Source organism: Sminthopsis crassicaudata, chromosome 2, assembly GCF_048593235.1.
Source record: "Sminthopsis crassicaudata isolate SCR6 chromosome 2, ASM4859323v1, whole genome shotgun sequence".
Taxonomy (NCBI): domain Eukaryota; kingdom Metazoa; phylum Chordata; class Mammalia; order Dasyuromorphia; family Dasyuridae; genus Sminthopsis; species Sminthopsis crassicaudata.
This window is the reverse complement of record NC_133618.1, coordinates 471,268,038-471,284,023: the sequence shown is the minus strand read 5'-3', so window position 1 is coordinate 471,284,023 and position 15,986 is coordinate 471,268,038. Positions and strand designations below refer to the sequence as shown.

At 33.3% G+C, this 15,986-nt stretch overlaps 1 protein-coding gene across 4 annotated transcripts in view; it reads right to left on the bottom strand.

Moving 5' to 3' along the window:
- Window positions 1–329: 329 nt before the first annotated feature.
- ZNF79 (zinc finger protein 79) overlaps window positions 330–15,986 on the bottom strand; it is a 66,199-nt gene continuing 50,542 nt past the window's right edge. For 3 of the 4 annotated variants that reach the window (XM_074293162.1, XM_074293164.1, XM_074293163.1), the window contains one exon: window positions 330–5,055. In XM_074293162.1, the coding sequence (XP_074149263.1) occupies window positions 3,614–5,055 (1,442 nt within the window). In that variant the 3' untranslated portion in view covers window positions 330–3,613. The remainder of the gene's footprint in view (window positions 5,056–15,986) is intronic. The other variant, XM_074293171.1, reaches the window with a different exon arrangement.

Sequence of the window (15,986 nt, the reverse complement as noted above, 5' to 3'; positions counted from 1 at the left end):
GGTGAGGAAGATGACTGACGATCCACTGTGCCATTTAACTGTTTCAGATTTTATTTTATCCATTATTAATTTAAGTTAACTTCAATTGGATCACATGATATTATTTAACTCTTAGTAATTACTTTTTCTTATGGCCATCCTCTATGTAAAATTTGTGTGTGTGTGTGTGTGTGTGTGTGTGTGTGTGTGTGTGTGTGTGAACTCATTATTGAAATGGAAAGTCCATGAAACCCTATTATTTTATCTAAACTTTGTGTCTTCCCAGTGCTTGGCACATCATAGATGCTTTAAAAATGCTTGTTGAATGATGAGATCATGGGTCCACTGGAGTATCAAAATATAATTTTATACAGCATTTATTTAAAACCACATCAGCTGCAATAAAAAAACATTATAAACATTCCTACTCAAACAGATTTGTTCATTTTCAATATTAACATTCACCATTGTTTCAGAAATGCAAGCTATAGCAATAAGGCATAAAAGCAAATGAAAGAAATAATTTTGTAATGAATAAGCAATCTTTATTTCCAAATAATATAGTTATATATTTAGAAAATCCAAAAGATTGAAATGTACTGGATCTCAATGTGATCTTAAAAGCTAATCAGAATCAGGACTAATATTAGTCTCAGAAAGAATTAAGAAATACTTGTCTTTGTTAAGATAAACCAACAAAAATCATCTGCATTTTTATATATCACTAAGAAAAAGAAAGAAAAATTATAGAAAGAAAAATACTCTTTACCATAATAAAAATATCAACTACTGAGCATTAAACTACTAAGATACAAGACCTCTATAAACAGTTTTCAAATTGTATGACAGCAATAAAAAAAAAAAATAACTGGAGAGATGGCTTCTGAAATGGTTAGAATAATGTAATACAGCACAAAAATCATTATTTTTCATATTAATACATAGCTGTAATACAATATCAAAAAAGGATAGAGTATTGCACTTTGGAATTAGGAAGAACTATAATTAAAGCCCACCTGCCCTGTGAGCATGAGAAATTCATTTGTCTTCCCTCAATCCCAGGTAAGTTGCAAGTTGCTAGGCCTGCAAGTTATAAATGGTTGCCACAAATCTGCAGTTAAAGAAGGTATTCCCTCAGTAATACACTGAATGATGCTAATACTAAATATAAATTAGTCACTCTTTAGAAAGAGATAAAATAACAAAAGGACAAAAGAATTATGAATTACGAAAATTATGGAATTATAAAAAAGGTTAATGAAGCATATATTACCATATTGCACTTCAAAAACAGTAATCATCAAAACTATTTGATATTAGATTTAAGAAATAGAAAAATATATCAATGGAACAGAATTATAAAACAAATAGTTCTAACTATAAGCTTTCTGGACATTTCCTCTAATTTTGTCAGTTTGTATTTTATGAAACTGTCATGTTGATGTTTTCTCCCTCCTCAATATACCTTGTAGATACTTATTCAATTCAATAAGCATTTATTAAATGTCTCCTGCCATCTGCAACAGTCCCTGTCAGCAAGGAGCTCAGAAGGTGAGGAAAAAAAAGATTAATTAGGTGTCAGGAACAAAAGTCAGGCAATGGTTTCCTACATTATTTTAATAAGAGCTTAGCAGAGAATAGAAAATACATAGAAATTTAAAGAAAAAACAATTTAAACTGCTGAGATTCTAAAATTATGATTAATTCAGGGTAAATATAAAGAAAAAAATTCTTTCCTTATTACCAAAATTAAAGTTATGTAAAAGGTGAGGTAGCAAAGAGCAGATCTGTCCTTAAAATGAATTTTCTCAATTGGATTCACTAGTTCTAGTATATTTCTATTAAATGTCAATTTCATTATTTTAGTGCCACTGCATAATTAACTATGTTAAATGGCTAATAAAACAGAAAAGAATGTTATAAAGTCCTCCATTAAAAGGCAACATGTGGGATAAATCAACAACTATGGAATTGGTGTTAAAAGAAAACTTCTTTTAATTTGTTGTTCTTAAAATTACTTCTATACGTATTTGAAATAAAATAAAATCCCTTGAAAAATGTGAGATAAACTTCAATCAATCACCCTCTCAAAATTAATGTTAAATGAGACATAAAATTTATCATGTTATTACTTTTCTCCTCTTGAGTTGTAGTGTTATTTGTTATTATTTGTACTGAATTGAGAAGGGTAATGGGTGATGTGCGTGCAGAGATATGTACTTGCCCAAGTTATTTGTCACCATCATGGAGGATGTTTGGTAAAAAAAAAAAAAAAAAAAAAAAAAGAATCCAAACAGAAGGTTTATTATAAATGCAATAAGGTCCTTCAGATGGTCCCATTTAGGGTTAACATTGTGTGGCTTGTATAAAACTCTGGAGGTCTTGTAGAAAACTTATGGAAGATGTGGACAAGATTTTTTCAGAATGAGAGGACATGGATGATCTGTTATTTACTTTACTGATGGAAATACTCTTACCAATAAGATTACAGATCTATTATAGATTCAAAATATATTTTCTAATTTTCCGTGTAGACTGACCTTAATTAAAACTAATTACATGACACATTCTTATGATTACTCTCCAATATGAACTTCAATTAATATTAGTTTGCCTATCATAAAAAAAAATGTTTAATAATGCTTATTGATTCCAGATGATAATGCAGTTAGATGGACAGCCTATAAAGCTGATTTATCAGTAACATCAGTAACATTAACAAAGAGTTAGGTTAGGAGGGCAGCAATCTCAAGACTGAATTGAATTTGGAAAAGTGACTCAAAATTTCTTCCTGAAACAAAGGTCCATCTTTTTTTTTTTTTTTTTTTTTTTTGAACAACAATATTTTTTTTCAGGGATACTAAACAGCTACGAATCATGAAATACTATAGTTTTCAAAGAATTCAAGTGGTGGGAATTAAGTGGGCTGTAACACATTTCCCAACCAATAAATACATAAAGAAGTGGCACATAGGATGTCACTAAAGTGCTGTTTGATTAGAAAACAAGTTAGACTGTTCATGTGGTGAAAGTAAGTGATAACTGATTGACAGGCCACATGCTTCATCTGTAAGCATGCACAGGAGTCACAAGAATCAAAGAAAGACTTCCAGAATGCTGAAAGATTTAAAGGAAGACAAAAGTTGCTCACCTTAGAGAGAATAATTACATTAATGAGGTCACAGATCCATTAAAGTGTCTGATGTTTGAGGTGAACTGAAGAATATCTGAACTTTCTTACATGTTATATTCATATGGTTGGTCTCCACTATCAATTATGATGTTGAATAAGTGCTATACTTTGCATGAAAGTTTTCCTACATTTTTTGTGTTTATATTACTGCTCACCATGATTTCTATAATGGGTAAAGAATGAATTCTGCTTGAAATATCGTTTTGGAATTGGAATTGTTTTGCTCAACTTCCTTATTTTAGAGATGAGGAAATTGAGATCTAGAGAGGTTAAATGACTGCCCAAAGTCACAAGTGCTAAGTTGAAAGAGCTGGTATTTGAACTAGATCCTCTGATTATACATCCAACTCCTTTCACTGCGCCACACTACCTCAATGTACTTTAAGATGAATTCTCTAATGTTGACTATGAGTTAAACTTATAAGGAATTTCCCACATGAACTAAAATTTCTCTCCATTATGAATTCTCTGGTGTTTAGTAAGGGAGGATATGTGGCTAAAAGCTTTTCCACATTCATTACATTCATAGGGCTTCTCCCCAGTATGGACTCTCTGATGTTTAGAAAGAGATGACCTATCAATGAAGGCCTTCCCACATGCATTACATTCATAGGGTTTTAATCCAGTATGAATTCTTTTATGCTGAGCAAGGTTTGTGCTCCGGCCAAAGGCTTTCCCACATTCATTACACTGAAAGGGTTTTTCTCCTGTATGAATTCTCTGGTGTTGAGTAAGATATGTGTTACGGCTGAAAGCTTTTCCACATGTATCACATGCATAGGGTTTCTCTCTAGTATGAACTCTGTGATGCTCAGTTAGGGATGACCTGTGAGGAAAGGCTTTTCCACATATACTGCATGCATAGGGTTTTTCTCCAGTATGAATTCGCTGATGTTTCGTAACAGATGACCTATCATTGAAAGCCTTCCCACATACAACACATTCATAGGGTTTCTTTCCAGTATGAATGAGCTGATGTTGATTAAGGTGCGTGCTGCGGCTGAAGGCTTTCCCACATTCATTACATTCATAGGGTTTCTCTCCAGTATGGATCCTTTGATGGAGAATAAGTTGTGTATTCCATCTAAATGGTTTCCCACACTTATTACATTTATAGGGTTTCTCTCCAGTATGAATTCTCTGATGTCGAGTAAGGTGTATACTTTGAATGAAGGCTTTCCCACACTCATTACATTCATAGGGTTTTTCCCCAGTGTGAATTCTTTGATGTCTACTAAGGGATGATCTGCCAGTGAAGGCTTTCCCACATTCATTACATTTATAGGGTTTCTCTCCTGTATGGATTCTCTGGTGTTTATTTAAGCATGACCTCTCATTGAAATGTTTCCCACATTCATTACATTTGTAGGTTTTCTCTCCAATGTGAATTCTCCAGTGCCTGCTGAGGGATGACTCCTTATTGAAAGCTTTTGAACATTCATTGCATTTATAGGAATTTTTTATAAAGTCTAAGTGGTACCTGAATGAGTTTCCACATTCATTGTAATTATAAATTTTCTTTCCTGAGGAGATCCTATTACATTTAATCAGATTTGAATTCTGTTTGAAACTTTTCCCATGCTTATCAAATTTCCGGAGATTTTTTTCTATAGGAATTCTTTGTTGTAAAGCAAATACTGATCCAAGATTGAATTTTCTCACAAATTTATTACTTTCATTGTTAGTCACCTTGTTAGTTTTCATGTGACTTGTTACCATATGCCTGGAAGGTCTCTCCTGGTTGCTCTGTTGCTTCTCTAACATGACTTCATATTCCCAAGTTTTTCCCAACTTGAAGTCCCTTTTACATTTTTCCTGGGATAATTCTGGAGAAATGATCTGCTTTGTACTTGACTCCTCTATTTCAGGCCTTGTCTTCCAATCTGAAAGAAATTTTTAAAAAATGCAAATTTATTCCCTTTTCTGTGTTGGGAAAATAAAACACTAAGGAAAACAATCTTTGCCCTTGGAAGTCCTACTACAAATTCCTCATTGAGTCAGAGTGGATGGATAACCTTAGGTTCTTAAAGAAGATGCCAGTCATTAAGATAAAAATTATGGTAGGTCCTACTGAGCTAAAAAAAAAAAAAAATTCAGTTATGAAAATAGCCTTTAATGTGTCTGTTCCCCTATCATAGCTAAATTTGAAGATGTTCATCATTAAGAGATTGATCATCAGATGATGGATCTTCTGAAGTATTACAGTATAATGCCTTACATGGGCATTGCAAATGCGCAGTTTATAAAAAGCTTTCACATTCATCCATCATTAACAGAAACAGTCTAAGAGATACAAAGGGCAGATGATATAATCATTTTAATAATAAAACTGAGGCTTAAGAAGAGCAAATGACTTTGCTTGAATAAGTACTAGAACCTATGGCTTCTGATTCTTGGTCCAGCACTATTTTCTTTTGAATATTGCCTCTCAAAAGTCATTAAGTTGAAACTAAAGATAAAAGATAATAGAACACAAAACCAACTTAAATAAAATACATTTATAAATCCAAACAAATGATAAGTCAAAATATGAAAAAACCAAACCAAACCAAACAAAACTTTCTGAGTAACTAAGAACCCCCTACATATCTTTGGAGAAATCATGCAGAATGAAAAGGTGAAAACTTGAGACAGGAGTTTATTCTGCTATTCTAAATGGAGTTAAGGAGGATTCTTAAAGTTGTAGTCTGACAGTTTTTCACAGAACAATTCTAGAACACATTATTAAATAGATTATTTCCAAACACTTAGAAAATGAAGTGAATTCATGGAAGCTGTAAAAAACATACAGAATAATTCTTTCAGAATAATCTCACTTGCTTTATTAATAAGACTGTTAAATATGAGGAATATTAGATTCTGAATATCTAACATTCTGTTTTTTGGTATTTACACCACTGTCACATCCCAGAAACCTATTTTATCCACTAATTCCTCTCTGATAAAAAAGAAACAGTTGAATAAAACAAAACAATACAGCAAATTTAATTGACAAAATATCCAATACTCTATACCCATGGCTTAATACATTATTCACAAAAGGAGATTGTATTGTAATTCTCTACAACCTAGACTGGTCATTATGTTAAATCTTACTTATGTCTTCAATTATTATTTTCATTTATATTGCTATTTATATTGTTCAATTGGTTCTGATTTATTTGCTATGTATAAGTTTGTACACCTTATTTTTCTCTTATTTCTTCATGTGTATATTATATTATATTTTCTTTATTATATGTTATTAATATTACATTATATATATATATATATATATATATATATATATATACTGTAATTTCTTTAGTCATTTTTCAATTGAGGGGCACCCAATTTGTTTTCAGTTTTTTGCTACTACAAAAAATATTTCTGTGAATATTTGAATAAACATGGGATCTTTCCACTACTGACCTTGATGAAATAAAGGTAAATCAAAGGGTATGATCAGTTTATTAATTTTAACCATGTGATTCCAAATTTTTTTCCAAAATGGCAAGACCAACTTACAACTTTTCCAACAGTGTTTTTAGTATGTTTGAGTTTCCACAATCTTTTAGATATTAACTATTGCTTTATCAGATTTTCCAATTTGATTGGTATGAACTAAAGTCTTAAAGTTCAATTAATTTGCATTTATAAAATTTTTAAAAATTGAAAACCAAAAAATGAGCATTACCATATTTGTAATTTGTAGAGGATTTTGTATTCTCATACAAAGTAATCAAAGGAAATTATATGCTAAACTGTAAATCTCTATTCTATATTACTTGCCTTCAAAAAAAAACATAATAAATTTAACCTAATAAACTTTCAAAAATTGTTCTCTTTATCTCTACTTTCTTTTGAATTTCTTCTTTATTCTTCTGTGCACTTTGAAAAATGTTTGTGGCCCTCCTCTTTTTCCTTATTTTTAAGGAAACATCATCATTTATATTTCCTCTCTCCTTCTAACTATTAAAAACAAACAAAAAAAAGTATTACCAAGAAAAGCAAAATCCACAGTGAACATATGTCCAGAAAAAAAAAGTATGTGTTTTTGTTGTTGTTGTTGTTTTTCCTGAACCTTGAATCCATCACCTCTGTACCAGAAAAGGTGTATTATGCTTTCTAGGTCCCCTGGAAAAATGGTTGGTTGCTACTTTGAACAAATTTTTTAAGTCCTCTTACAGTTTTTGTTACTGTTTAAATTGTTCTACTCATTCTGCTCACTTCTTTACATATCAATTTATATACCCTAGGATTCCATGGAATTGTCTCATATTACTTACAGTGCAACTATCCCCTTATATTCATAAACCACAATTTATTCCACCATTTCCCAATGATGGGCACTTAGTTTCTAGTTCTTTGCTATTTTGTTTTTGTTGTAATCTCCATTTCGGGAAGTTTACTTTGCTTCAGACAATTTCTTTCCACTATTATCCTTCTTTTATCCCCCTATTTTGCCCTATCCCCTCCTGTGTCTGCATTACATTTGACCTACTGTTCCACCAAACTCTTTTCTTCTTTTTGTGAGCACAGACATCAAGTAATGTGGAGAAGTCAGGGGGATTTCAATGATCCTTCCTTCAGATAACAGTGAGGCTCATCAGATGCCTATTTTCCTAGCCCTTTCTCTATGTTTGTATATAAACATAAACACACCATATACCTCAATTATAAGAAATAGCTTCATTATTTTCTTCATTATTTTTTCTGCATGAATCTCCCCACTGCACTTCATTTTCTATTTAGTTACCACAGTGATATTCCTAAAGAGCAGATAAGACTATGTTATCTACCTACTCATTAAAGTCCAGAAGTTCCCTGATAACCTAGCATCAAATATAAAATATTATGTTTGACTTTTAAAGTCCTTCCAAATCTGGACCCTTCCTAACCTTTCTAGTATTATACTTTATTTCCCTCCACATACTGCTTAATACAGAGATATAACACTTTATCTCCTGACTATGCCTTTTAACAGGCTATCATCTATGCCTGGACTGTTTTTTCTCTCTCTCATTACTTTTATCTCCTGGTTTCCCTGGCTCCAATCCCACTTCTGTAAAAGCCCTTTCTCCTTAGTGCTAGTGCCTTCTTTTTGATATTAACTTCAGTATATGTCTTGCATATATTAGAACCCAGTATATGTCTTGTATATATTAGAATCAGGTTGTTGACTTGATTTGAATATATCTTGTCAGTAAATATCCTTCTCTAAAGGGTAATTGACTTTAAGTAGTAAATGATAGTGCAGTGCTAATCAATGGAGGTTAATGATGATAAAAGGGAGATACTAATTGTATTTGGCAACTGAAATTGAGGAACAACAAAAATGGGAGTCTTAGCTTATTACACTGGAAAAAACCCTCAATCCCATAAGAAGGGAAGATGTAGTTGGCCAACTTTGTTCTTAGAAACCTAATCTGCTAGTATATGATTAAAAGTTGGATTAAAGATTCCCAGAATATAAAAAAAAGAGTACAAATTTGCATCTGAATTGTTATAATAAATCTCTAACCCTCTGCCATAATAACATCCTGAATCTAACTATAGAGGTACCAAACCCTAAAAAGGTATACTTGAATCTAGGTCGGCATGGTGCTTATAGTTAAGTACCTACTCACCCATGAGATAATGGTTCTCTATAGTAATGTAATGATTGTCAGTACTCAGTGTGTTGCAGTGATCTAATCATATTGAGGTATTTAAGGGAGTCTCAGAAATAGCTCTCAGCCACAGACACGAGAGAAGATGCCAGCCTCATAGTAGCTCTCCTGCCTCCTTCATTCCTCCACTAAGACCAAGGACTCGGGCTGATCTCAAGGTCCTCCAGAGAGCTAGTCCGAACATTACAACTAACAACTTAATCTTCTTGCAATACTAAATTCATCATGTCATTTCTGATTTTAGAAACCTTAAATCCTTATCCTTTTCCCTCTACTTCCCCAAGGATAAAATCCCAAATCCTCAATTAGGCATTTTAAAGTTTCACATAATCTGAAATCCTAAAGCAGAGATGAGAGCAATGTCTATTTATATTAGAGCTTTGCAGGAATGTGCTATGTATCATTCAAGACAAGCTGAAAAACTTAGCCTTTAAAAGGTGAAAAAGGGGACAATTAGGTGGCACAGTGGATAGAGCACCAGTCCTTACTTAAGTCAAGAGGACCCAATTTCAAATCTGGTCTCAGACACTTAACACTTCCTAGCTGTGTGACCCTGGGAAGTCATTTAACCCCAATTGCCTGGGGGTGGGGAGGGAAGTGAAAAAGAACACAGCAAATAAAGTCCACTCAGGGTAGGCAGGAGGGTGGCAAGCATGCAGTTACTCTGTAGACTGCTCTTAAGATTTGGCCACAAGAGCCACTAATTTGGATAATAGAAGACTTGAATGCTTCCTCCAACTAGAATAAAGGAAAGGGAGTATATTATGCCAGGGATAAGTGAAACCTATGCATGTGTTTGCTCTTTTAAAAGAGGGGAAGGGCTATGGAAACATCTCGGTACTCTCCAGATTAACAGTAAAATAAAGGTTTTGTTTTGTTTTGTTTTAAAAGGAAAGGGATGGTACAAAGAAAACAAAGAAGGAAAAAAAATCAGAATAGGCTGAGGGGATAGAAGAATAGAGGATGGAAGTATAAGGCAAAGAGAAGAGGACAATTGAATACAAGAATTCATGATTGTATGTATGTAATAGTTATCAGGCTGTTTCCCTTAGAGGGAGAAGTCAAAACCGCCAAAGAAGCACCTTCTTATGCTCCAAGGATTGATGAGCTTACACTTCTTACAGAAGCTACCTGGAGAGAGGTAGGTCATCAAGTAATAGTAAAAGGAAGAAAGCAGAAGTGATCTAAAAAGGCAGCTATTATTTGTTGAATTGATGGAAATAATAGAGAGGTCTGCCAGTCTTCTCAAGTCACATATCAGGAACCTGACAAAAAAAAAAAAAAAAAAATCAAGAGATCTGCCAAATCTTAAGATTATTTCACCCTACACAAATTCATGTGGGGACAAAGGCCAAATGTGAGCTAGAAAGCATTCCAATATCAATTTTGGAGTTTCTTTGATTGCTCCTCATCTTTCTAAGCATTTTTGATTATTCATGTGGGAGGGTATGAAAATTAGGTACTTCACAATTCTTTATTTTATCATCTTGATAGAATCCCTCCATGGAATTTTTATTCAGATATTTATTGTGGCACAGAGGTGATTCTGATTTCTGGATTTTATTAACCATAACCCAAGCATAAGTCCTATCCCACTAAATTTCATTGATTCCTAAGAAGTAAAATTTGTTTCTGAATTATTGAGACTTGGCAGGAGGTGCTCATGCCTAGAAAATGGATAAGGAAAGTTACATTTAATGTAAAATATCAGACACAAGAATTCATCATTGTAGATATACCTTTTGCAATCTTTCTAATTCTAATGGAGGGATACAACATGCAAACAATTCCTTACATGCAAGATTTATGTTTAATAAAGAAGCCAGGAAATCCTGGAGATAAAGATGAAGGAGGAGCATTCTAGTCATGGGAAACATCCCAGTGAAAATGAGGCAATTGGGGTTAAGTAACTTGCCCAGGTTCACACAGCCAAGAAGTGTAAAGTGACTGAGAACAGTTTGAATTCAGGTCCTCCTGACCTGAGAGCTGGTGCCCTATGCACTACACCAACTAGCTGCCCCCAAAAAAGTATTTTTTAAAAAATATCAACCACACTTTTATTTTTAAGGAAGAAACATAAACTATCAGTACAGATCAAAATATGATAAACTGTCTAGTGAGAAAAATCCCTCCTTGTATGAAATCTCTGAGAAATATATGATATCTAGGATATATAGGAAATCGTCATCCCAAAAGCTATTTCCTAAGAGATAATTACTTAGTAAAAAGATATAGACAATTTTCAAAATAAATTTTCAAAAAAATAAAATATGTCAATAATCATATAGAAGAATGTTTTAAATCACTAATAATTATAAAAATGCAAATTAAAACAACTCTAAGCAAGCAGTAAGGATAGTGGAATCTTATATTGTCAAATTATAATTATGTAATATATAATAATTGGCTCCAATTCAAAGAAAACAAACAATGTGAATTTGAACAATGGGACCACTTAATGGAATTCATTATTCATAGTAACTGGGACCTAACTGTATAGGTTAATCTCATAAAATTTTTTGTAGAGATATGAAAATAAGCATATCAGTATTGTGATGCTCACAGTTTCCTCAGTAAAAAGATCCCAAAATTAAAAAACAAAAAACAAAAAACCCCACAACTGTAAGGTTTCATTTCATTCCTGTCAAATTGGCAATGATCATGAATAATGGAAATAGCTAGAAGAACTACAGAAAGTAAAGGATACTAATAAATACAATTGGTTGGTGGAACAATAAACTAGGCCAAGCATTCTTCAAAAAAAATCTGGAAATTTTACAAGAAAAGTTACTAAATTATTCATATCTTTTGATCCAGTGATCCCATTAATGAACATGTAAAAAGTTCATATATGACTAATTATTCATAGAGCATTTTTTGGGGAAGCAAAAAACTGGAAACAAAATGGATACCCACTAATTAGTGAATACCTTGGTTAAATTAACGAGCTCCCTGAAAAACCAAATGAACCAAATAAAATGATTCAATGAAGCAACAAGAAATATTAAAACAAAGTCAAAAGGCTTAAAATATAGAAAATGCAAATTATTTCATAGCAAAAATAACTGACCTAGAAAACAGATCAAAAAGAAAAAAATTAAAGAATCACTGGACTGAACACAATTACCAAAAAAAGAGCCTAGCATATAATTTTTAAAAAATACATTTTAAAAAAAACTGCCCAGAATTCTTAAAATTAGAGGACAAAATGGGAACAAAAATATTATAGTTATCCCCTCAAAAAAACTCCAAAATGAAAATTCCCAGCAATATTGCTGCCAAAAGCCAAGCTTCAAATCAAAGAAAAAATACTGCAAGCAGCCAGAAAGAACAAATTTAAGTACCAAGAAGTCATTGTCAGAATCACCAGAATTTAGCAGCTGCCATTATAAAGGCAAGGAGTGTTAGGTTCTTACTAAGTGCTAATGAGATGAGATATTAGGTTCTTACTAAGTGCTAAATCGGTACTTAACAATTCTCTAGTTCTGGCCTTTACTGGGAGTTTTACTTGTGAACTCCTGGGGGAGGGGCTTGCATGCTTAGGAGGAGCAAGTTCATTGGTTGAAGTAATTTTTCCCAGAATCCCTTGCATTATCCCACACCCATTCTCTGGGAGGATAAAAGAGGACAGCACTCGAAAGATAGAGAGTCTCTGCTCTAGGCCAGACTTGAGGTGCCGCTCTGCAGGAAGGAAAGTCACTAGTCTGGACCAGAGTTAACGGCAACTGTCTGGAGACAACGGTTCTACTTCAACCAATGAACTTGCTCCTCCTAAGCATGCAAGCTCCTCCCCCAGGAGTTCACAAGTAAAACTCCCAGTAAAGGCCAGGACTAGAGAATTGTTAAGTACCGACTTAGCACTTAGTAAGAACCTAATATCTCATTATCTCATTAGCACTTGGTAAGAACCTAACAAAGGAGAACTTGAAATATGATATTGTAGAAAGCAAAGAATGTGTGCCCCCAACTTACCCAACTATGCTAAAGAGGGAAAATGGACTTTTAGTGAAATAGAGGAATTCCAAGCATTCCTGATTGGAAAACAAAAACAAAAAACAGCTATTTAGAAAATTTGAAGTTTAATAAACACAGGAGTCAAGAGAAACAAATTCTGAGCACTGATATATAGACGTATGCTATGTCAAAATTTGTGTTGCTTGTCTATATGTTTTTCTTGCTTTTCAGTGTGGGACAAGGGAGAAGAGTAGGAGCAAGAATAAGACTATCTTTGTTAAAATAAAATATAATTAAATAAAAGAAGTGGGTGCTTTCATTGACTCCCAGATCAAAACAAACCAATAGTGTGATATGGCAACCAGAAAACCTAAGATGTGAAGAGGTTGCATTAAGAAAGTTGTAACATCCCAAATCAAACATTCAACCAAAAATATTTATTGTATATGATGTGCCAGGCACTGTGCTAGGTACAGAGTTATAAATTGAATGAGATGATCTCGATTTACAAGGATCTTATAGAACAAAAGAAGTGATATTCTATCTGATCTCTCCCCTAATCAGACTATGTATATGAGGTACTGTCTTCTGTTCAGATAAGTTGCACAAGAAGAATCTGTTCTAAGACAATTCTGAGGTACCACTTCTTACTTTTCAGATTGGCTAAAATGACAGGAAAAGACAATTATAAATGCTATAGGGGATGTGGGAAAATTGGGCCGGTAATACATTGTTGGTGGAATTGCAAAATTATCCAACCATTCTACAGAGCAATCTGGAATTATGCCCAGAGAGTTATCAAACTATGCATACCTTTTGTGATTCTACTGGGTCTGTATCCCAAAAAGTTCATAAAAAAGGGAAAAGGACCCACATGTCCAAAAATGTTTGTGACAGCCCTTTTTGTGGTGGCAAGGAACTGGAAACTGAGTGGATGCCCATCAGTTGGGAAATGATTGAATAAGTTCTGGTATATTTCTGTAAGAAATGATCAGCAAAATGATTTCAGAAAGGCCTGGAGAGATCTACATGAACTGATGCTAAGTGAAATGAGTAGAACCAGGAGAACATTGTACACAGCAACAAGATTGTATGATGATCAATTCTGATGGATGTGTCTCTTTTCAACAGTGAGTTTATTCCTGCAAGATTGGCTAAGATGACAGGAAAAAATAATGATGAATGTTGAAGAGGATGCGGTAAAACTGGAACACTAACACACTGCTGGTAGAGTAATGATTCAGCCTTCTGAAAAGCTGTGCATACCCTTTGATCCAGCAGTGTTTCTATTGGGCCTGTATCCCAAAGAGATCATAAAGGAGGGAAAGGGACCCACATGTGCAAAAATGTTTATGGCAGCCCTTTTTGTAGTAGCAAAAAACTAGAAACTGAGTAGATGCCCATCAGTTGGGAAATGGCTGAATAAGTTATAGTATATGAATGTTAGGGAATATTGTAATGTCTAAACTAGCTTTTTGAAGGATCTCGAGACCAGCCCAAGTCCTTGGTCTTAGTGGAGGAGGCAGAAGAGCCACCAGGATGGTTAAAGATAGAATGTCTAATTTCCAGTCCTTCTCAGCCCTTATATACCTTAGTACAATTACATCATTACAGCATACTGAATATGTGTGAACTGGAGAACCATTACATCACCATACTAAGTACTAAGTATATATGTGAACTAGAGAACCATCATCTCATCAATTCCACTGAGTTAACACCTTGTTTCAAGCATACTTCTCCAGAGTTCTAGCCCTCTACTAAATATTATTGTTCTGTAAGAAATGATCAGCAGAATGATTTCAAAGAGGTCTGGAGAGACTTACATGAACTGATGCTAAGTGAAATGAGCAGAACCAGGAGAATATTTGTACATGGCAACATCAATATTATACGATGATCAGTTCTGAGGGACATGACTCTTTCCAACGATGAGATGATTCAAACCAGTTGCAATTGTTTAATGATGAAGAGAGCTTTCTACACCCAAAGAGAGGATTGTGGGGACTGAGTGTGGATCATAACATAGTGTTTTCACTCTTTTTGTTGTTTGCTTGCATTTTGTTTTCTTTCTCATTTTTTTCTTTTTGATCTGATTTTTCTTGTGTAGCATGGTATTTATGGAAATATGTACAAAAGAACTGCACATATTTAACATATATTGAATTACTTGCCATCTAGGGGAGGGAGTGAGGGGAAAAGGAGGGATAAAAAAGTTTGTAACACAAGGTTTTACAAGGGTTAATGTTGAAAATTATCTATGCATATGTTTTGAAAATAAAAAGCTTTAATAAAAAAAAAAGAAAGAAAAGAAGGAAGAGATGCATTCAGAGAACAAACAACAACAAAAACTTGAAAATGAATTATATAATATAATGAAGAGTGGAGTGAGAATAACCAGAACAATTTACATACTAGCAACAACACTATAAAAAGAGACCTTTTAAACTCTTAAACCTGATGACAAATTCTATCCAACATCTGAAAAAAAGAAGCTAAGTATCTAGGACACACATTTAAAGGCATTGATAACAAAGAAATATTTTTTGCTTTATTATGCATATGCATTACAATTGTGGGAAGGAGAGAAAATAAACACACTTGTGAATTAAGAAAAAAAAAAAAAGAATAGATTCTTACAGCTCTTTATGTCTCTAAACCAGAATATATTGTGTGTGTTTAGGGGTGAAGAGAAACAGGGGATATTGCCATGAGAAATAAATTATGAGTAAGATATTTACATGTTAACTTACCCACACAAATTATCCAGGAAAGAAAGTAGATAGAATGCTGGCATATATGAAAAGGTGGTGGATATGAAGTCATGCTTGCAGTAGTGTAACATGGTAGGAAATTTTGTTGTAAGAAATGTTGAAATGAGAAAAGAGTGAATATGCTTACCCAGTCACCTTGCTAGGGTTTCTGCTTCAAAATCAAGAAGTGCATTTTTAATAGAAATCAGGTGGCTTCCTTGAGATTTGTGCTAGGTCCAGAAAGACTACAAAAGGATATAATAAATATATATGCTATGCAAAATCAAGTTCTATGTGTTATATTCAAGCCCTTGCATATTTTTCTAGAAACAGTAAATTTCTATAATTTATTCATTCCAAGCTACTCAAAACTAACAGAATCTCTTACTATTGTGTTAAGTATTAAGAAATAAGATATTGAATAAATGAGAAGTTTAGAAAGAGAGAATTTTTAGC